General features: G+C 33.3%; 2 protein-coding genes across 2 annotated transcripts; one reads left to right on the forward strand and one right to left on the reverse strand.

Annotated features, from left to right (window-relative positions):
* The first annotated feature begins 9,486 nt into the window (after positions 1-9,486).
* Positions 9,487-13,945, forward strand: LOC105112161 (L-ascorbate oxidase-like). The gene is made up of 5 exons (XM_011007757.1): positions 9,487-9,947; positions 10,076-10,168; positions 10,317-10,529; positions 11,299-11,493; positions 12,837-13,945. Exons 1-5 carry the CDS (start codon positions 9,633-9,635, stop codon positions 13,803-13,805), a joined length of 1,785 nt encoding a protein of 594 aa, XP_011006059.1. The 5' UTR covers positions 9,487-9,632; the 3' UTR covers positions 13,806-13,945.
* Positions 13,946-17,924: 3,979 nt separating this feature from the next.
* Positions 17,925-22,344, reverse strand: LOC105112162 (vesicle-associated membrane protein 714-like). Its single transcript, XM_011007758.1, has 4 exons — positions 21,955-22,344; positions 20,993-21,183; positions 19,498-19,661; positions 17,925-18,387 (listed from the first exon to the last, which is right to left on the reverse strand). Exons 1-4 carry the CDS (start codon positions 22,169-22,171, stop codon positions 18,297-18,299), a joined length of 663 nt encoding a protein of 220 aa, XP_011006060.1. The 5' UTR covers positions 22,172-22,344; the 3' UTR covers positions 17,925-18,296.
* Positions 22,345-23,979: the final 1,635 nt, after the last annotated feature.

The raw sequence follows: 23,979 nt of genomic DNA on the forward strand, positions 1-23,979 counted from the left end.
TAGTTAGTTATTTTTTGAAACTAGAAGGATTCTTTAATTTATTATACAAAACTCGAGGGACTGATTTGTAACTTACTAAAATAAGGAACTGTCTTAAATCTGAAGGAAAGCAAAAGGATGCGGTATCTGGGACCTTTTTCTTTTTCAATAGAAAATATAATGCATCAATGCGGACGTGAGAGATTTTCAGCACAAGTACAATGTCCTCTTTCCGTGTTTGAAAATAAAGTAATAATAATATTTTTTTAAAATATTTTTGATATTATCATATTAAATAATTTAAAAACATAAAAAAATATTAATTTAAAATAAAAAATAAAATTTTTAATTTTTTTTTAAATATTTTTAAAATGCAATGCCAAACACATCTGTATAAAAGACATAATTTTTTTTTTATATTTTTTCAATTTAAAGCATAGTTGCTAGATTGAATTTAAGTTATAATGTTTACTTATGAATCATTAAATAAATTTAAAATTATTATTTTTATTAAAATAATAATATTTTATTTTTTTACAAGATATTAATTAATTCAATAAAATTAAGATTAAATTTGGATAAGTGAATTAGGCCATTAAAAATTCACTTTCATAAAATAAATATGATTATATCAATATCATTTATTCAACTAAAAATTTATATTAAATTAAACTTTAATTATAAATTTTTTAGATTACCTTATCAAGATCCTATCGAGCTGAGATAGATTTAATTATTTATAATTTGATTATAACACTCATCTTAAATTTTTATATTTATGATAATTTGTCCATCTATATAACATTACTTTTATTTTGTTTAATTAAAAATTTCTATTAAATAGTTATACATGTTAACTTAAAAAAGAAATATTATTTAATAATATATGGAAACGTTCTCTCTCTCTCTCTCTTAGAGACCTCTATTGCCATTTTAATCAAGCCATGTGTGGATGCTTCTTGTCATTAATTTATCTTAATTTCTTGTAAGTTTCATTTTTCTTCTCTAATGATTCCTTGGACCAACATGAAAATCATAATAAAGGAATAAAAAGGGATGGAGAATATATGTTAGTTTTCATTATTTGCCGGACTATATAATAATAAAAAAAAAGGAAAGCAAAAGCATGTGGACCTGTTGATTGGAAAAACCCGAGAGGTATCCGGGACCGTTGAAGCACTGTATAGAGAGACACCGCACCACAAAATGAATATCGATGTGTGAATGCGAGAAATTTTTAGGACAAAGCTACAGAGACCACTTCACTAAAAGACATGCCTCCAACTTGTTTGATATACATTATTGGGTTTGATGTTCTGTGTCTAATTCAATCTTCATGCACAAAATAATGTTGTTGGATTTATGCATGCAGAATCTTGCGATTTTTCAGTAGCTTGTCATAACATATAAGTTACAGAATTCAAAATCGATCTGGGATACTTTTGAAGATGTGGATCATAAAATCAAGAGCCTAAAAGCAAGTTCTTAAGGTGGATTTTGACCTTAAAAATGACCTTGGACGTCAAAGAATTCAAGATTTCTACGAAATATATATATACTTATATTTAATTAACTCTAAAAATAAAATATCTCAATTAGACTCACAAGAAAAAAATAAAGTTAAAGTACTTGATCAAACATGAAAATGTATTTCTCATGTGGTAATTAACATGTTGAGAAATTGTAATGTTCACCACAAACAAACTAATAATGTAATTATTTAGGAGATATTTTGCGACCTTTTAATTTTAATCATCAAATAATGTGCGGATGCGTCCTGTCCTCGTAGCTTGGCATGTGAATCATTTATCTTAATTTCTTGAAAGTTTCATATCTCTTCTCTAATGATTCCTTGGACCGACGTGGAAATCATAATAAAAGATTAAAAAGAGAAGGAGAATATGTGCTAGTTTTCATTTCTTGCTGAACCATATTATAAAAAAGGGAAGCAGGAGCATGTGGACTTGCTGACAGGGAAAACCACGAGACATGGCATCTGGGACCCTTGAGAAGTTTTCAGGGCAAGCAACTTCCTAAATGCCGTGCTTCCATCTTGCTCGATAGACATAAATGGGCTTGACGACGTTCAGCTTCTTATATATTCAAGCTTTATATGTACGGTACTGATCTTCCATGCATTGGTGTCGTTGGATACATGCTCTTCGATCAGTGAAGATGGTGATTAGGGTTAGCATGCTGCTAGCTTTCGTCTTTTTTCTATATATTGTGTCATCACGTGAGTAATCGCGTCGGCTTCTAGCTGCAGGAGGGTCAAGGTGTTTCCACCTCTTCCATCCACATATTCCAGCATATAAAACACATGCAAGTTCAATTTATTATTATTATTATTATTATTATCATTTTGTTTGATTTTTGGACGAGTTGTGGCTTTTACAAGAAATAAACAGAATATATTCTAAATAAAATCTAATTAATTTTTAAAAATCATACAAGAAATAAAAAAATAAACACACTCCACAATATATATATATATATATATATATATGTTGGTTTTTGGGGCTTGATTTCATGGGTTATTTGAGGTGATGGCGATGAAGTAGGATAAGAGTAAGCAAGGAGGTTGTGGTGGTTTAAACAAACAAACAAACAAATGAATAAACTTATTATTGGTGTTTAAAAGATGAGAGAATTTTTTAAAGAAATTGAATGGAAGAGTAAGACCGATAGCAGCTGGCGAATTTATTATAATATATGTCAGGAAAGAAGAAGAAGCATCACAACAGCACATTGATTTCTAGCTACAAGAGGTCAAGGTGTTTCCACTCGTTCATCCTCATATTCCAGCATATACGCACATGTATGTCGATCCAATTTATTAACTCTTCATTCTTGGTTGTGATTTCAAACTATGAAGCTTTTTTTTATATAATGTTTGTGTTAGAAAATAATATAAATTATATTTTAGGACCTCACCAAACAGTTTAAATAATAATATAAATTATATTTTAGGATCTCACCAAACAGTTTAGATTATTAGGTTGAGATGATTCTTTGACATGATATCAGAGTTTTGATGACCAAGTAGTCACGAGTTCGAATCTCACTATCTCCATTTATTTGATAAAAATTAAACACAAGGTAATGTGCATCTGTGCAAATTTCAAGCTCAAAGAACTTTCACTTAAGGGGAGGTGTGTTAGAAAATAATATAAATTATATCTTAGAACCTCACCAAACAGCTTAACCTATTGGATTAAGATGATTCTTTGATAGTTTGAAACTCTCTAGTTAGAATATCAAACTCAATTATAGGTCTTAATAAATCCATCCTAGCTCGTATCTAGAAGATCATGATGAATATTGTCATAATCTATTTTTGGACCCCACACTTTTAAACATATATATATATTCAAAAAATATAAACAGTGAAAAATTTCTTAGCGCGCCTAAAAATGATTAAAAATTGGTTGAAGAGATTAAAAATACAAAAATTAAAATTTGACAGTATTTTGTTAACTGATAACAGCCCTGTTGACAAAGAAAATTTAATTTTGAACAAGAAAAGGCCAAAATCATATGTCTATAGACTCAATTAAATTTATTGAAGATTTAATTAAATTTATAGAGAGTTTGATTACAAGAAAAATTGATTTTGGAATCAATTTAGGCTTTAATTGGAAGAAATTCAAGTTCTAGGGTCAAATTATAATTTTTGAAAGTTAATTTGATCAAATCAGGAGCTTAATTTCATAAATATTAAAGTTTAATGGCCAATTAGGGACTTAATTGAAGAGATCCAAAACCAAGGATCAAAATGAAAAAGATGCATAAGTAGAGGGGCTGAAATTAAAACCGATCAGGGGCCTAGTTGAAGAAATTAGAAGTTTATTGCTCAATTGAGGGTCAAATTGCATAATATCAAGATCAATGACCAAAGTGAAAAGGCAGTCAACTATTGGGCTGTTGTTGAATTTTTGGCAAGGATGCAATTGCATTGATTTTTAAACAAAATTGCAATTTAGGGCTTGATTGAACAAATTATAAATCGAGAACCAATATGAAAATTCACATGTTTTTGACACCTTTTCATTTAAATAAAACGACGTGTTTTGTTCAAAACGGCGTCGTTTCATGCACTATTTAAAAAAAAACCTCAAATCAGTGTCGTTTTCAACGGCACAATCATCTTCTTCCCTTGGATATGCAGAGAACAGGGAAAGAAAATGTTGTTTTTCTCCTCCATTTCTCACCCAACTTCCTTTCCCCCGATGACCTTAAAAAGACATCGACTTGCCACCCTTTCCACGTGTTGAAGAGGTGGCAGCACAGTGGCCGCCCCAACTATGTTTCTCTCCCCTATTTTCACCTATAAAAACAGGAGAAGGAGACTGAAAAAACTAAGAAAAAAAAGGAAAGGAGATTGAGAAGAAGACGAAGAAGAGAAGAAAAAAAGACAGGGAGAGAGAGCAAAAAAACAAACTGATAGAGTGAGAGGGCCAAAAGAAGAGAGAGAAAAAGAGAAGAAGAAGCAAAAAAGAGAAAAAAATAGAGGAGAGAGAGAGAGAGAGGGAAAAATAGAGCAAACCGTCGACCACTGTCTCCATCAGAAAAAAATAGAGGAGAGAGAGAGAGAGGGAAAAAATAGAGCAAACCGTCGACCACTATCTCCATCGCCGTAAGCCACCGCCGACAACAATAACCGTGCCTTCTGTCGCCGGGTAAGCTTCCTTCCTTCTCTGCTCTGTTTTTTCTTTTCCCTTCATTGGCATGCAGAACGTAATTCATATTTTGCAGCTAATAAATAATTGGCATGTTACTATATTGTGCACAGTAATCAACCAATTATCATTTTAATGGATCAGCCTTGACCTATTTTGCATGTAAGGTTGATTCTGACCTATTTTTGGGTCGGAGCCAGCCCGTTTCATTTTGTTTTGGGTCGAAGTTAGCTCATTCTATTTTATATCAGGCCAAAGCAGGCCTGTTTCATGTTGGGCCGGTACTGGCCCGTTTTGTTGGATACTGGGCCGGTTCTGGCCCATCATTTTTATGCTGGCCTGTGCTGGCCCATTCCAAAATAAATACATTGGTTCTGGCCCATCATTTTTATGCTGGCCCATTCCAAAATAAATACACTATAAAAATACAAACCCGATATTAAAATACTTGGTTTTCATCAAAAATTTAAAAAAATACAAATTTTTTTTGAAAAAAAACAAAAAAATATTTTTGTGTATACGACCAAGTGTCTCAAAACTAAAGAAATCATATTGTATTTTTCATATACCAAATACAATATTTTAGCATGCATTTTGGCTATAATAACTGGTTTATTAAAGTCAAGAGAATATTTACCAAAATTTCAAAAACAACAAAAATTTTATTTTGTCTGTCACTTAGTATTCGGGGTATGATATTACACATAATGCATATTCCGGATATTTAATTTATTTTTTGGACAATAGAACGGTTAGATTTAACTGCATTTTAAGATAATAACCTCTTTACTGATGAGGGCTTGTCGTGAACTTTAGAAAAATTAACAATTAAAAATCACAAAATAAGATGTTAGATTTGATCAGATAAAATAAAGCAACCTACCTTAGGTAGAGTGTATTTGGGGTACTAATACTTTCCATTTACGCAACCAGTTTCCGTACCTGATCTCTGAGACCAATTAGGATTCCTAATAACTAGAATATTAGGAGGTGATTCTCATTCAATTTTTCACTAATAAGAGATATATTTAGTGTCTCTTCATATTTTACCGAAAATACACCATATCTATATTTTTATCTTTTTCTTGGATAATTGACAATCGTCGAAACACCATACATGTGCGACAAATATTAATAAGATTTGAATTCTAAATAACATTTAATTCTAAATACCATATTAAAGAACAGATTAACCACCTTTAAAAACTATCTTTTTTCAAAGTATTCATCAACCCTTTTTCTATCTGTCCTTAATTTCTCCTATTAAAACTAATCAAACACCTTTCTCTTCTCGCCCCAAGTTGTTGTCCTCGATGCTAGCTGTGACTTGAATATCCTTGAAACAATAATGCATGGGGGCGGGCTTCATATTGGTCGTAATTGAGCAACTTTGAGAAGTAATTGGTCCATTAATTAAAATATGCAATTTCAATTTCTTTATTAATTGAGTTGGCTTTAAACATTATAATTAATAATTCAAATCTGACAAGGAATATTATTTTCAATGAAACTATTAATGGTCATTTGGAAACGTACTCATTAAGAAAGAGTTGGCTTTCAAACATGGCCTTAATGTCAAGCTCACCATCTATTAATAAAGAACTCACTTTCATAATTATTTACTTTCTACGAACAGTGACGAGGCAGCCGTGCATTAATTATTACTGAGTGTACAAACAATTAGCCATCGAACTAGAACAACTCTAGCTGCTCTTAAGGTAGCAAATGCAAAGGATCTATCCCTCCTGTCTTTGATTCAAGTAATCATATATGTGTTCATGTATATGAACCGATCGATCTTGTCCAGTGGAGACGTCTTAAGACACGTTATTCATGCTCCGAATTGGTGGTCCATCATGGGAACACAATTATTTGCGCAACGGCAGCCATGGATGCCCTTGTTCAGTCAACAGAACTTGAAGCGTTCCTGTTAGCTATTATTGACACGGTAGGGTCAAGCGATTGAATTCGTGTTTTTGTTTCGTTTCGAAACAATACACACATGATGATGGTATGAACATTATTTTCTTTTCATCATGAACAATGAGAACAGGAAGACAAGTGCATTCAACATTCTACGCCAGCGCGAAAGTGCAAGGAAACCTATCTTTAACCATCATGAGAACTCAAAAGAAAATGAACAAGGATCAATGGTTTAGAAAACAAACTAGCAGAAGCAAGGAACAGAAGAAGAACACAAGCTTGGCCCTCAACAATTTGGCTTGTTTCTTATAATCTATTTGGACATATATAATTATTGGATTTGTTATATATGCTTCACGTGGGAGCTCAGTTATACATCTACTTTCCCGAAAGGTGAAAAATCGCCGGCTAGGAAGCTTAAAGTGCAGATCTGGAAGCTGTAAAGTGATGGGAGTTATTAATTATAGAGTCAACAGATATTATTGCACGTTTCTTTTTTATTTGGTGTATAACATATGCTTTAATTATGACGGTAGCTACTGTCCATTTTTTTTTCTTTTTCCTGAGCATATATTCTTTTGTCTTTTAATCTGCTCTTTTTGTCAAGGCTTTAGTCTAAGGAGAATCCTTTTCTTAATTACTATGCGACTAATTTAACATATGAACTTTATAATATTCTTGCTAATTTATCTATGGCTTTATAATAAATACATGCATGTCTTACACACACTTCTTTATATCTAGTTAGTCGATGGGCTCTTAGATCAGATTGATAGACAAAAACCCTAAGAATATATTCTTAAAATACAACCACACGTTATTATTTGATGAATCATATTATAATAAAAATCTTATAATCTTGATAATCTAGGGTTCTTAAGTTCAACGAACCTCATATCCTTCACCATAAGCGTAACAAAAAAAATCTTAATAATCTAGCTATCCATATTTTGATTTTTCAATATAAAAAAATAATAATTTCTTATAGATAATATTGTGACATAAATGTTCTAATTACAAGTCTTATTCAATTTTACCATGTTTTATTTTTTTAGAACTTATTATGCATATCTTTCTTAATTAATATATTCATTTCATTCACTGTTTGCTTGTTCTTTTGCATCCTAACAGTAGGAAGATATTTATTCGATGCTTTTCATGGTAACATTAAGTAGTATTTGGTATGTTAGGCAATGATAGATTCGATATGATAATTTTTTTATAAAATTATTTGACGTATTTTCGGATAATATAAAAATTAATTTTTATTTTGCTCAAAGTTGTTCTAGTAAAACAATTTTGTACCATTAAAAAGGATAGAACAAATTTGTCTAATTTTCTGCACAAGGGTTAATCAAAGTTGATTCAGGTCATTATAAAGATAAAAATGAATATTATCATAATTTTAAAATTTAACTATGAGATCGAATTAAAACAAGGCCCATGTCACACATTGTGTTGACCATTGACTCGTGTCAACGTAAAGATAAAATTAGCTATTATTATAGTTTTAAAACTGATTTGGAGGTCGACTCGGGGCGAGACTCGGGTTGATCATTGACTAAGTCAATATAAGAATAAAAGTGATTATTATCATGATTTTAAATCTGACTCGGGGTTTGACCCAAAGCAAGGCTCGGGTGGCGGGTCGAGTTGACCATTGACATGTGTCAACATAAGAATAAAAGTGATTATTATCATAATTTTAAAATCTGATACCGGGTCGACCTGATGCCAAGACCGGGTCATGAGTCGGGTTGACCATTGATCCAAATTAACATGAGGATAAAACTAGCTATTATCATTGTTTTAAAACTAACTAAGGAGTTGACTAGGGTCAAGGCCTAGGTCACAGGTCATTATGGCCATCCTAGGTTGACTCGAGCCAAGAACTGAGTTACGAGTCGGGAGGGTCAACTCAAGTTGATCCTGGTCAATGTAAGCATCGATGCTATTATTATCATAGTTTTAAAATCCAACTTAGAGGTTGATTCGAGACAAGGCTTGGGTAAGAGGTCAGGAGGGGCAATTTAAGTTGAACTAAATCAATATATGGATAAAAATAATTATTATCATAATTTTAAAATCTAATTTGAGGGTCGATTCAGAATAAGACTTAGGATGGTTAACGTAGTTTTAAAATCTAATTCGAGAGTCGACCTATGACAAGACTTAAGATGGTCAACTCGAGTTGACTCAAATAAAAAAAATATTTCAAAGAAAATCAATAGATTTTTTATTGTGTTTTATTTTTGGTCAACTAGGTCATAAATTAACCTTGATTTTTAACCGGGACAAATCAAATCAATTCTTTATTTTTTTTAAATTTGGATTAATTCAAGTTTCGAGTGCGTCAGTCAAGTTGTGTCTTATATCCATCAAATATTAAATACAAAAAATTATTTAGTAAAGTTTAGAATACATTAAATAACGCAAGACGAGATAATTATCAGTATAGTCCAACGCAGTCTAATCAATTCTATTCAATATATCAAAAAAAAAATAGACCCAACAAGAACTGCCGATGGAAGTTCTCATAAAAATCATCATACCTAACACACGCACTATGAGTGTCTCCTGCATGAACATAATTCCAGCCACAGAAAAAAAAACTTATTTCTATCCATGCATACACATTGTTTATTACATGCTAGATCCTATATCAATCAACTTTCTGATCTAGCTTTAAATAAAAATTATTTATTTTTCGTATTTAAATTACGAGGTTAACATTTAAAGGATTTTTTCATCTCATGAATATATTAATTAATGTAGAAGGTGAGGTATGTATTTAAATTCGTTTGAAAAATAAGATCAAATCTATATTGATGAGTTATAAGCTTATATAAAAATAATCTTATCAATAGAATATGAGAAAAAAAAAATAAATTAAAAGGAAGGAAGGTTCAGTCCAAATTAAAGGAAACCCCTTCCATCGCCTCTATAAATACCAGCTCGATAGGGCATCCACTCGACAGAGGTGATAAGCAAATATCATTACTTGGGCATCCACCGCTACACTACATCTTCTTGAGCATCTAACAGGAGAAAATGGGGACGCTGACTTCCAACTTCTTGTTTGAACCATTTTCAAGAAGTTTCAAGGGTCTCATTATTTGGTGTCTTTTACTTTATATGATCCAATGTTCATCGGCCACTTCTAATAAGACTGGAAGCCATTTTTACAAATGGGAAGTGGAGTACATGTACTGGTCTCCAGATGGGATAGAAAATGTTGTGATGGGAATCAATGGCCAGTTCCCTGGTCCAACAATCCGTGCTAGAGCTGGAGATATAGTTCATGTGCAACTCACAAACAAACTCCACACTGAGGGGGTTGTCATTCACTGGCATGGAATCAGACAGGTTTCTTTCTATACTTAAATTGATCCCATGCTCTGATGGAAGTATCTCTGCATGCAACGGGTTGTTTTCTGAAAGAATTGTTTAACTGTATTTATTTGATATTAATTCACTTCTTTTTGATTTTGCAGAAAGGAACACCATGGGCTGATGGGACTGCTTCCATTTCACAGTGTGTCATTAACCCCGGAGAAACCTTCGATTATAGGTTCACTGTTGACAGAGTAAGAACACTCTAATTCTCTTTCTCTTGCTCTAGCTAACTAGATTAATTAACAAACCTTGACTCTTATGTAGCCCAAAAGCCATTCTTTTATACAGGCATGCATGTTTAGATGCATTTTTTAGGATTTAACTATATAATTTTTGCAGGCAGGAACGTATTTCTACCATGGACACTATGGAATGCAAAGATCAGCAGGGTTGTACGGTTCCATGATAGTGGATGTGGCAAAAGGAGAGAAGGAGCCTTTCCACTATGACGATGAGTTTGAACTGTTGTTAAGTGACTGGTGGCACAAAAGTGTTCATCACCAAGAAGTTGGCCTTTCTTCCAGACCAATGCGTTGGATTAATGAACCCCAGGTAGATATTCACCATCCATGTTTCCATCATGAAGATTATATTATGGCCAAAATCCTGTATTTTGATGATATTTTTCCTGAAAACATTGATGCAAAGGGACACATCTAAGCACCATATATATATATATATATATATAGCACTATATACTCATCGCGACCTTAGTTTTGGAGTCTATCAATCTTTTGGCAAGCTAGATGGAATTCGTCCTTTTCTTCTTCTTTTTAATTATAAATATTTAATCAACTTATACATACTTCAATTAATCTCTTAAAATTATACAATTAATAATTATATAAACCTTTGAAAATAACTTCTATACCCTTCAAAAGTCTTTCTTCATTAGTTTGGTTATCACATCATCCTTTGCTAGAAGAGTCAATGTCAACCATTACCGATGATAGTGCCATGCATCTTGTGAATAATGGCATGACCAGCCCCAACTAGCTCTCGAAGGGACAATGCAATATACATCCTGCCGGAATTTCCATCTTTCTATAAGATTTTGGATTTCTAATTCAGAACCCTTTTCTATTTTTTGCGGTGCATCGCACAAACAAACGGGCCTTCATATTTTCATAACAAATGGATTGGAAACTAAAGAAGGTGATTACTATATTGCTTTAATTTGTCCATGGTAGGTGGTAGACTCTGTTAACTTTTTGACTCCAAAATTCAAAAGGAGGGAATAAAAAGGAAAGCAGGTAAAGCAACATATTAATTAAATATATTTCTCTTACTCGTTTTCTTTTGAAAATGATCATATCTTCAGGCCCTACTTATCAATGGAAGAGGACAATATGGGTGTTCCCTGGCAGCTCATTACGGCAGCTCCTCTTTAGGCCCGTGCAATATAACAGGACATGAACAATGGGCCCCTTATATCCTGCATGTGGATCCAAACAAGACATACAGAATAAGAATCGCCAGCACTACTGCTCTTGCTTCTCTCAACTTGGCCATTGGGGTAAGTCTTTATGGTAGTAAAAACTTAAAAGAGTTCTTGATTCTCTTTCACACAGCACGTAGGATAGCCCGTTTGGTTGCTTGATGGTAAAGAAGATTTGGGATTTGAAACTGTGTGATAATGTTGTTCTGTCATGTCACACCTTACTTAGTTGGCAAAGATATTTTAACTTATTGCCAATAGGAAAGTAGAAAGTGATTGGCAAGTTTTGGAGAGATGGTGGATCTAAAGATTTTCTTCTTTATAGAAATAGTGATGATTCCTCATCCTCCCTCTTCCAAAATATTAGATGCATGCCCTTATCATGATTTGGATCGAACCCAATTCTATTGTAAATTCTTGAGTTGCACAGGTTGTTTATATAGCTGGAAAAATACAATCCACTCCCATATTTTAAAGAAATTTAACTCATCTTAGAATTTGATATATGGTTCTTTTTCCAACAACATTTTAGATTATTCATGTTGGAAAACATATATTTAACCTACATATCAAATTAACACGAAGAACACTATAAAATTCTTCTAAATACACATGAATTATGATGAAATTAGGAAGATATCCTTCTGCCAAATCTCAACAAATATATGTGAGAGAAAACATTAGAGGGAAACTGAGAAATAGAGGGAGGGTGAAGGTGAGGAAGAGAGCACAGAAGTCAAAAAGAAAAATATATTCACCAATTAATCTGCCAAAAAATAAAGAAAAGTGAGAAAAAAGAACCAAATCAAAAGGTGGGTTTGAAATGCTGTCTGTCAACAGTGGCAGCAAATCACGAGCACAATGTTTGCCTAGTTTAAGCTAAGTCACTGTCCTTGAAGAAAGGATGACTGGCTGGTTAAGAATCTCTGCATCTATGTTCACTTTTTGCAGTTTACTTCACTTTTTGCAGTTTACACCATCACCTCCTTAATTTTACATGTGACATACATGTTTTCCCTCCCAAGCTCCCTTGCCTATATGTCAGACAACTCAATGTGGCCTTATGCCCTTTATCATTGGATCCATAAGCGTGACTCGGTGCCTGTAAATTGAACAGTTCTGAGTAATAGACAGCACTATTCACTGTGCATGTCCACAAACCTTACAGGCACAGCTAGCTCACTTTTACAACTCTGACCTGTGTTAAGCTGCTGTCTGAGTTTTGCCACAACCATGCATTTGACAGTGTACAGAAATAGGGAAGAAAAAGAGAAGGAAATGATTAAATTAATGAATTAATGAATGAAACGACTTTGGTGCCCTCCACCTTTATGATTAACCTGAGCACTAATGCAAATTGTTATCATTGCAAATTGAAGTGATGGCTGAAATTATTTATGTTTTGTTGTTTTTGCCTACAGAATCACACAATGATGGTGGTGGAAGCCGATGGAAATTATCTGCAACCATTTGAGACTAATGATTTGGACATTTATTCTGGTGAGAGTTACTCAGTCCTATTAAAAACAAGTCAAGACTCCTCCCAAAACTATTGGATTTCTTTTGGTGTAAGAGGAAGGGAATCTCAGACCCCACAAGCTCTAACCATATTAAACTACAAGACCAACTCTGCATCGAAACTCCCTCTTTCACCACCTCCTGTAACTCCCAGATGGGATGATTATGCTCACAGCAAGGCATTCTCTAACAAGATCAAGGCCCTGGGTCATAAAAGTATCCCTAAGCCTCCACCGACTTACCACCGTAGGATTGTCCTGCTAAACACCCAGAACGAGATGAATGGCTATACCAAGTGGTCTATCAATAATGTTTCCCTGTCATTACCTGCCACTCCTTACTTGGGGTCCATCAGATTTGGCCTGCGGGGTGCTTTTGACCAAACAAAGCCACCTGAGGATTTTCCAGGACATTATGATATTATGAAACCACCAGTTAATCGTAACACCACTACTGGAAACGGGGTTTACATGCTAGGTTACTATAGCACAGTGGATGTGATATTGCAAAATGCAAATGCATTAAAAGAAAATGTAAGTGAAATACACCCATGGCATTTGCATGGTCATGATTTTTGGGTGCTAGGGTATGGAGAAGGGAAGTTCACCAAATCTGACGAGAAGAAATTCAACTTGAAAAATCCACCTTACAGAAACACTGCAGTGATATTTCCATATGGATGGACGGCACTGAGGTTTGTGGCAGATAATCCAGGAGTATGGGCCTTCCATTGCCATATTGAGCCACATTTGCACCTGGGGATGGGCGTGGTTTTTGCTGAAGGTGTCCAACATATTGCTAAGATTCCTAAGGAAGCCCTTTCTTGTGGTTTGACTGGGAAGAGGTTCATGACTGGAAGCCATCTGGGCTAAGTTCTTTTGTTATGTTTATGCATGCAAGGCGATGGGGAGTCATGTGCCTAATTTAGTTGTATGGTGTTTGAAATTTAAGGCGTTGATGTTATCATTATAAATTATAAGGTAAACTATTTACGGATATTTACCGAATATAATTTCAAAAATTGTTTTGTTTTTTTTTTCTTGTTTAAACATGCTTTTCATCTAAAATCACAGTAAAAACCTAAAAAAGGATTTATAATTTTTTTATAAAACTATAACCGTTAAAGTTATTACAATGTTAAATATACCCGTAATTTTCTTAGCATCAAAAGCTCAATCCATAATAATAAAAAAGTTACCAAATTAGTGAAATATAACCTAAGAAGCACAGAGTTCATGTAATATAATAGCAAATTCAGTTCACCCATGAGATGTCTCAAGTGCGCACAAGATTTATATTTCTTCAGAAAAAATTAATCAAATTATGGAAAGGTTACAGTACTTTATCCATTAACATTAGCAAATAAATAAACTGTTCATCTTCTCACTGTGCTCATTGTGCACTAAATCGTTTTATTGGGTCCCTCGAACTTTGCTTTAGCTCCATTTTGGTCGATATTGGACTTGTTTTCTTTCAATTTTATCCTCGGATGTTTCTTCTTTTTCTCCTCTTGATTTTTCATTCTCTTTAAATTTCATGCAATCCCTTCTCCTGGGTGTTTTTGATTATGTTGGGGTTGAACGCCTCTCAATTTTACATGGAAAGTTTTGAAATTACTTTTATTCAGTAAGGCTATCAATCGATCTGTGCCGCAACTTCCACCCTTCGATGGTTTCAGATAAAGATAAACTAGTTAAAAGATAACCAAGCTTCAACAAAGGAATAAGGATCCAAATAAAAAAAAGCATCGAAGTCCCAAAAGAATAAAATTCCCTTGCACACCTCCTCTCCAAAGGCCACAGGCCATTCCACACTCTATGATAAAGCGGCCTTCCCCTGCTTATTCTGGTTGAGCCAAGACGCTCTACATCGGCATCATCTACAATTGGGGCTAAGGTCATTGTTCTAGCCACTTGAGGGATGAACTACTCACTCCTGAAGTCCCCCCATTGTAACCCAACATTTTTCATCCTCAATTACTTTCCTTGATTCTGATTCCTAAATGTCCTAATCTTGCTGCCATCCTACTCTTGAACTCCATGGAAGATAACATAGGCCTACTGACTAAGGAAGTCTCTTCTAGAAACACTAAGTTTGAATCAAATGGCATAGAATACAGAAAGGGTTGGAGTTCTTTAATTACTAGCACGCAAATAATTTTCATTCCCCGCATGGGAGTCTCTCCGATCCATAAGAACCATTTTATCCAAGTCAAATGGATGACAATCCACTTAAAGCTAAAATGCCATGACCAATCTGATGGTCATGGTTTCTTGGCCTATCATGCTCACCGAAACCACTTGCGAAACCACTTGCACCAACAACTAAGCTAGTTTTTAGCTCATTCTCATCATCACAAACAATTGAAGACTCAAACTCCTCGTGCTCCACTTTCCAAACCTTGGCCTCATGAAATCTATCTCTATTGAAGACACAGTTCTCCAAAAAACTGTCTTCAGTTCCTTCCTACTAACACAACTGCTAGGATGGTCCAAATACTTGGTCGGTCTTGTGATCATCAATGTAGAGACAATTCAAAGGCCATGTTTTGTCCAAACAATCTACAAGTCCCGAGGTCTCAAACTCATCAACCCAAATACCATGGTTATTAGGCCACAATGCAAAGTGGTGTCAACACGACATACCTTAACTCCATATCGGGACGCTTGCTAGACCAACCGGGCCAGTGCCAATAGAGATGACATCAAAGCTAGACCTATCAGCAGGATCAAACCATGAGAAATCAAAATCCAAGAATTCTGGTTTCGGTTCAGGTTTCAAGTCAAGAAAGCTTCCAAACTTGCTGCTTTGGATTCGGTGGTGGGATTTTCTCCAAGGTATGATGTTGGATTTGTGAGAAGAGAATAGAGGAGTGGATTTATGGTTTTTAGTAGAGAAATTTTAGCAGCAGGAGCTGGTGAAAATAACCTCAGACAAATAGCCACATACAACACAAGAGAGAGAGACGGAAAGCAGTAGCCTTCCAAAAAGAGATCAGCAGAGAAATTGTTACTATCGGGAAATGAATTGGAAGAAACTATCAGATTTAGACAGGGAGGAACCCTACTGTCAAGGCAAGAGAAACATACCCTCACAACCTGTTTTGGTCGAGAGTTTGTTACATAGACTATGCCTACCACCACCACGACGGAGGTGAACACTTGAGACAAATAAGGGATCTGTCAAATATGCTGCCTCTCAGTCGTTGTGTTTCCTGCATGAACCGTGATCTAGTGAATAGAGATGGGACTCTCTTCTTCCATCGGGAGGGAAAACTTGAAGGTTGATGTTTCATGCAGCGGCCTATTTGACAAATTGCAGGCTTCTTCCTTCTCGGAGTTGGGGTTAAGTCCATAAAAACTACTGGAAATGACTAGTATCATTTATGGCTTTTTTAAAAAAAACACATACTCATGGAATTGAAAAGTTTCCCTATGGTTACTTTGGTGTAACGACATTCAAGATTATCTGGAAAAAAACACTTTGAGATTTTGCTCTTAGCATATCAAAAAAAATATTGAATCCCTAAAAGTATCAAATGTCTTAGGATTCCTCACAAAAGCTGAGAATGTAATTCTATTTTAAAAGGGGAATTTGAGATGTCAGGACATTCAATTTTTTTTTTTTTACTTAATAGGGGAATTTGAGATGTCAGGACATTCAAATTTTTTTTAACTTAATTTATTCCATATTTTATATTAAATTAACTAGCATGCCGTTATTTTTACTACTAATAATAACCCAAATACTTGAGGTGATTAATTTATACGTATTTGTTAGGAGTTGAATTTGGACACATAATATATATTTCGACGAGTTTAATCTAATACCAAAATTATTAGTATAATATGTATGTTATATAATTTATCTCTTATACATATTAAAACTACTAGTGTTAATATAAAATATTAATATTTTATCATCAAAATTTACTCCCATTTCTTTAAAGTTTTCAATGATAAACCTAACTCGTAAAGACCAGTAATTTTATTTTCAACAAAACTCAAATCAACATACCAAATGTTTGATTGGAAGAATTTGTCCCATCATAAAAACTTACTAATTTATGATTTGAAACTAAATTTTAATTATAGCTTTTAAACCTAACTTAAAAAATAACCTAGTACAAATCTCAAGTTGCAAGCTGGTTAAATTAGCTCTAATTGACCTAATTTTTTTTTAAAAAAAAATCAAAATTATGTTTTCTTTTATTATAATTTGAGTGAGTTTTTCAAACTGGATTGATTAGATCACAGGTTAACCTTTATTTTTTTATCAGGTCAAAACCATGTCTATTCTTCCTCTATTTGTTATGAAACCCGACCTGGTTAAAACACCAGCTCATGCAAGTCCTGGTACAGGCCATGTTTTAAAACAGTGGTTTTAATAACCATGCACCAGCACAATAGAGGTTAGAGATAATACATTGGTTACCAGCATACAATTCCAGAAACTTTACTGTTGGTTGAAACACACACAGAGACAGACTTGCTAGACAAACTTAATTATGGATTCCACAATCTCCAATTGTGCACTTACAGGTGATAGAGCCATCATTCATACCATATATGGCTTCATATTGTTATTTATCATCATCCTTGTTATTTTTCTACTGGGCAATGATTTTATGATTATATTATCATATGAACTTAATTGTACTAACCAGCAATTTTGCAAATTCTGCTCGTTGGACCATAAGACACGGCAAAGTTTAAGTGGTAAGAAAAACACAAAAAACAACAAAAGCTTCAATGCCCTGCTCTAGTCTCTGGACAAGCTAGACAAGAGGGTGCTTGAATAGAACGGGTGTTCTAATTGCGTGCATGCATGATACCAACTTGAGTTTCTCACATTAACCAGGAGCAGGTGATGAAAGGGGGAAGAAAATACTAAAAAAACAAGACAGCTAATTTGCCCAATAGAAGAATTTAAACATAAAGCAGCATCTGCTTGCGCATGAAAAATGGGAAGAGGACGAAAAATAAGTCACAAACAGAGTTAACACAGACAGACTAATAGATGAAGACCACATAGTGTATGACAGTTGATGTTCCAAAAAAAGAATCTGAAACTCAACACTATATTACACAATAGCAAGAATCAAGGAATTTGCAGTGTATTCACAGATGACCAGTAACAACAAAAAACAAGAAATGAGGCTTTTCTATAATAAATATCACATACACCGCACACAATAACAGCATAGGAATCTACAGTGCTATTTCTGGCACTTGGGGAAGGTTTAGATTCCACATACATGTCGCAATTTCAGTCTATTGGAGCTCCCCTTGAATGAAATATGCATATATGGATGTCGCAGATCTTTGAGCATACCTCAGAAATTCAGCACCGATAAAGCAGACTCAAGATCTGCATGAAGGTAGAGTGATGCCTCCACAACAAGCAGCAATTATTATGTACAGCAACAAAACAATCACGCATGTCAACAGGGCCCTGTCATGGAAATGTAATTGTTGAGCTCACTTTATGTACCAGTCAGTTGCTAGCAATTTAAACTACTTCTACATTGCAATAAGAACTGATTGAAGATTTGGGTTTTTTTTTTTGTTTGCCCCGTTCTATGTAAAAAAATGAAGAAATAGGTAAGGCAATTGCTTATCATGCCAACTTTTCAATATCTACTACGAAGAGAATATGCAAATATACTAGATAACTAACCATCTATTGCAATTGATAAGTAAATAGTTACTAAACCTATTTTGCATTCCACCAACCAAGTTCTAGCATAATAGTTCACGGAAAAAATATATCCAAAAGTAGGTTGCACTTAATTTATTGTCTAGAAACAGAAAGGACAAACATGTGGATGGTTTAAGAGACAAACATGAAAATAAATCCATTTTTGATATAGTTTTTTTTATTTGGGGTGAATTTGTCCCTCAAAAAAAAAAAACGGGAAGGACATATCTCTCTCAACTATCTTTGTTGCTTTTGTCGCAAGAAAGTAACAAAATCATATCTTAGTGTCTCGGGATAAGAGGGACAAATACACAACGGGAATAACATGTGGTTGAAAAATTAGAGACATAAAAATAGATCTGTCTCTGGGATAATTTTGAAGTGAATTACTTTTTTAAATAAACAGAAAGGACACACATGTCTTCTATGTCCCAACTATCTTTATATTTTCTATCCCAAGACAGTAATCAAACGTTAACTTATAGTCAAGTGGGAATCATCATCTAGATTTAAAGTATTTAAATGACAGTATCTTTCTCATTAAACAAGCTAAGGGCGGCATAATGGGCAATGCAGAGGGAGAAAATGCTTAAATGAGCATATTGTATAGGTTTCTAAAATCTTGCATGCCCCTTAACCAAAGGTCTTTTTTTATCTTTAAGAGCATGTGGATTCTTTTTGCATCTAGAGATGGAAATAAGCCAATTTTTCCTTTTTCGACTATGCACATTTTCTGGCCTTAAACTGCTGTTTTCTCTAGCAACTTCCAAATTTAGAAATTTAATGCAGTAAGAAAAATCTTTTAGCATCAATGAACAAAAACTAGAAAATTAGAATTCAAAGGGGAAATCACAGGGCCCTTACAAGAGCTTAGCATTCTTCATCCAGAGAGCTCTTCGAAGGCCCTTGGACTGTTTCTTGAAGTGAAATGCACCATCTTGCATCGTTGCCGTTTTGTCAACAAGAAGCTCAATTCGGTCACCTCTCTCAAGTATTTTCTCTATGTTTTCTACCATAATTGTACGGATCTGCACACACTTTTCCAGCACTTGTGAGCACAATATCAATGAGGGGAAAAAATAAAATCCCAAACCGCAGCTACCTCCCACCCATCCCCAAGAAAAAAAATTAACAAAGAAAGATTCTAACATCAACAGGCCACAGAAGCATATGACAGTCGTTAACTTCAGGAGCCCTAAATGACCTTCTTTATTGTTCTTATTATTATTTTGAACCTCGCCTAGATAAACTAAAAAGCTGCAATAAACTGGAACAAAATATTGTGTGATGCATGAGCAAATAAGGAAACCTAGTTTATAGTGAGTTAACAATTAAGGTTGTTCATTTTTTTTATTTTTTTTTTAATTCTATAGAATTTAATACTATTTCTTAGCACGTTATATGAGAAGAGAGTACAATTCATAAGTTGAAAGGCACTACAAAATGAATCAGGGATATAGGATGTTAATATGAAGCAGACACTTCAGGAATTAAAAAAATGCAGCAATTAAAGAGAATTTTTTTATCTGAATCTCATGTGCATGTGATTGTTTACATTCACTTATGTTATTTATCAGGATTGAGATAAGTTTAGCATCATCCCATGAAGTAGATCATCCTGTGACAATGGCAGAAGACTGGAGAAAAAAGGTAAACTCTTGCTTTACTATATTTGGTTTGGTTCTTACTCTACTTACGAATCTTAGAATTTCTTTTTAGACAGCTGAAAACCTTTGAACTGCATCACGTGCTCAAAGGCACAAAATTTAGCATAGCTTAAACACATTGACTTGTGATAAACAATGCATATTAAGAAAAATCTATGTTTCCATGATATTTAAGTGTTTTGTAGATATATGGAGTTTATTGCAAAAACAAACTGAATGTTGTGCTGCTATTAACTGACACCCAGTCTTTCAACCAAGCGCCCCTAAACATACATGCTTTATTAGGACCTATAACAACTATAGCACTAGGAACATTAGAAAATAACATAAGAAGGAGCTTAAGTTCAAACTGAAACAAGTGATCTTTTTTTGTGCACTTGAGGAGTCAGCGATGTGTAGAGGGGTATAGAAAGGCCATCTCAATCATGCAGCCTCGCTGAATATGAGAAAAAAGAAGAAGAAGAAGATAAAGCTCAACAAATGAGCTAGGAACTCCCCCCTCTTTTGGGTTCAACCATTGTCTTGAAGGATTGTTGTGCTTGATGTTTTCTCCTTTGACACGATCAATAGAACATCAAACTAGTTGTTGTAATATTTCATTAAAACGAATTCTTTGTTATGGTGCCTTGGTCATAGAGATGTACAAGAAAAATAATGTAAATTGAATTTGCTTGAGAACAGATGATACTTGCCTCGCCAACTTCACCTCTTACGCGACTAAGAGTATCAGCACTAGGATTGCTGGAGAAGAATTCCATTTGCTGATGCAGGACCCTTGAGAACTCATCATTCATTGCATAGGCTGGCGCATAGTGGGCAACTCGTCCATAGTTTTTCATGAACCTCATGTGAATGTCCTCCAAGTACGTAAACGGAATCCTCCCTGAAGACATTATAATATACCATAAAGACAACAAGAAAAAAAATAGAAAATCTCTATCATAACCAAGTGAGAGTTATTCAATCGCAGTGACCCAGAAAGAGAGAAAACTAAAGGTAAATAACAAAGTGACGCATAACTATATATCAGTCGCCATCTGAAAACCACAATTTCACCATTTCAAATCAGCTAAATGCCATAGATGGACCACTGAGATACAGGGAGATAAATTCATGCCGGTCATTAAATGTCAAACATAACAAAAAACTCTTTTCTTCTTCTTTTTGTTTTTTAATCAAAGGTAAATTCCGTCAACAGAAGCAACAATTTCTAAGCAAATCATTTTCTGCGTGAAGATAAAATCAAGATTGCTCTCTTTTCGAAACTTTGCATAACTCATTGTCAATTAAGTCCCAAAATCGGGTAAAATAATTTCAAACCCAAGGAGTTGGCCTGGTAATTTAAAAGACATGATCTTGGAGCCATCGCCAGGTGGAATTTATTAAATTCCTCTTAATGGCTCTGATAAGAAAAATTAGTTCTGGTTGACCGGTCGGAGGATGCTCCTTACCTCGAATTAAAAAAGTAAAATAATTTCATTTTCCCGCGATTCAAACCAATACACGGTTCAGTAACTGGAACCAATATAATCAGCAAGGAAAAAAAATTTAAATCCAATAGTTCACTGTCTAATCAGTTCAAAATTGAATTTGAAATAAAATATAACATAATATAAGAGTAAGTGGCGAAGAATGGAAAGCTATGGATACGTACTGCCGAAGGTGTCGTTTGCCATACAGAGAAAAGTGAGGCCATCGGATCTGAGTATGTGAAATATGTAACGATCTTGCGAGAAGCAAAGCCTTGAATCAGCTTCCGATGGAAGCTTCTCCAGGATCCGTCTCGCCACCGCTCCTGTGTTTCCCGTCACCGCGCTGAACTCAGACAGCACCACCGTTCCCCTCGCCACTACCGCATAAATGATCGCCATCTCTATCTCTCCCTCCCTGTATTTTCAATTTGACGGTGGTGGCATAGAAATTAGTTTTTTTTTAGTATTTAGTGATATTTTTGGGGTTTTGAAAGGGTCGAGACAGCCAGCTATATGATTATTCCCACCGGTAAGTCTTCGCGGGGACAAGAAGTCCTTCGATCGGTGGGATTTTATAGATAGTTAATTGGGCGTTTGATACCGTGAGGATTTTTAGTTTTCAGATATTTTTTATTTGTAAATATATTAAATTTTCTTTTTAATGTTTAAAATTTATTCTTAAATTAATATATTAAAATAATCTCAACATATTAAAATAAATTAATTTGAGGTATAAAAAATTAATTTTATTCAAAAACACTTTTAAAATGTAAAATTAAATGAGTCTCGAGTAAATTATGATATTGTCCTACCATATACTATTAAAAAAAATTATTTTTTTTTTATGTTTTTGAATCATTTTAATATGATAATACTAAAAATAAATTTCAAAAATAAAAAATTATTTTATTTAAATTATTTTTAAAACTTAAAAATAAATAGGCTTTAAATAGATTATGATATTGTTTGTTTTTACAATCCAATCACGTATCATTAAAAAAAAAATTATTTTTACAATCCAATCACGTATCATTAAAACAAAATTCTTTGAATTTTTTTATGTTATTAAATAATTTTGATAGGTTGGTATCAAAAATAAATTTTAAAAAATAAAAAATATATTATTTTAATATATTTTTAAATAAAAAACACAATATCATACATTGCTTATTTACTCTCATCACCTTCCACGTTTTATCAATATTTTTCTAAAGTTAAAAAAATATCCAAGCATTTGCTAATGTGTTTTTATAAAAAAATATTTAAATTATATAGAATTTGATTTGATATGATCTGATTAATTTAAAAATTCTAAAGATAACCTGAACAATTACAAAAAAAAAAATTAGTTTGACTAAAAAGAATTTTAAGATGATATTATTTTTTTAATATCAAGATAATAATATATTAGATCGATATGAGTCAACCCAAGCTAACATGTAAAATTTATAACTCAAGTTATAAAACTATGATAACCTTCTAGAAATTAAAAATAAAAAAAAAATATTGAAGTTTGATTCTCAATCAACCCAATATTAACCCAATATTAATTAAAAAATTAAAAAAAATTAAAAAAAAAACTTGAGTCAACTTAGATTACAAGACCATAATAACTAAATAAAAAGTAACAAATTATAAAATTCAATTCTCAATTAATCCACATTAAATGATGAAATAAGAAAAAATTAATTAAAAAAATAAAAAAAAACCAGAGTTAACCTTGTTTAACCCAACAAACCCTTGACTCGGGTCGTCAGACTGGAATAACCTCATAAAAAATAAATTATAAAACTTAACTCTCAATTAACCCGAATGGTAAATGATAATTTTTTAAAAAATTAATTACAAAAAAAAATAAAAAAAACTAGGTTAATTGGGTTAACCTATAGAAGTTGCGATCCAGGTAATTAGACTGAGATAACCTCATAAAAAAAAATTGAAAAAAATTATGAAGCTCGATCTCCAATAAATCTAATGTTAATGGATAAAATTAAAAAAAATATGGTGTAGATGAATAATATTTTACGAGGAGAGGAACAATGATTTTCCTTTCTCAATTAGTTCTTATTAATAGGTTACAACAATTAAGCTATGCCGATCAAAATTTGTTTGGATGTAACAAAAAAAATTAAACAATAGAGAATTATTTAGAGTTATTATTAAATCTAATCTAATAGGATAATCTTGAAATTTCTCGATTTGATTTC

Source organism: Populus euphratica, unplaced genomic scaffold (genome assembly GCF_000495115.2).
Source record: "Populus euphratica unplaced genomic scaffold, PopEup_1.0 scaffold325.1, whole genome shotgun sequence".
NCBI lineage: Eukaryota > Viridiplantae > Streptophyta > Magnoliopsida > Malpighiales > Salicaceae > Populus > Populus euphratica.

Excerpts from the sequence above, each read along its gene's own strand:
- LOC105112162 (XM_011007758.1), bottom strand. The coding sequence starts at position 22,171 with ATGGCGATCATTTATGCGGTAGTGGCGAGGGGAACGGTGGTGCTGTCT. Across the intron at positions 21,184-21,954 it reads GGCAAACGACACCTTCGGCA|GGAGGATTCCGTTTACGTAC; the intron begins GTACGTATCCAT and ends TAATGTCTTCAG. Across the intron at positions 19,662-20,992 it reads TAAGAGGTGAAGTTGGCGAG|ATCCGTACAATTATGGTAGA; the intron begins GCAAGTATCATC and ends AAGTGTGTGCAG.
- LOC105112161 (XM_011007757.1), top strand. The coding sequence starts at position 9,633 with ATGGGGACGCTGACTTCCAACTTCTTGTTTGAACCATTTTCAAGAAGT. Across the intron at positions 10,530-11,298 it reads GTTGGATTAATGAACCCCAG|GCCCTACTTATCAATGGAAG; the intron begins GTAGATATTCAC and ends TCATATCTTCAG. Across the intron at positions 11,494-12,836 it reads CTCTCAACTTGGCCATTGGG|AATCACACAATGATGGTGGT; the intron begins GTAAGTCTTTAT and ends TTTTGCCTACAG.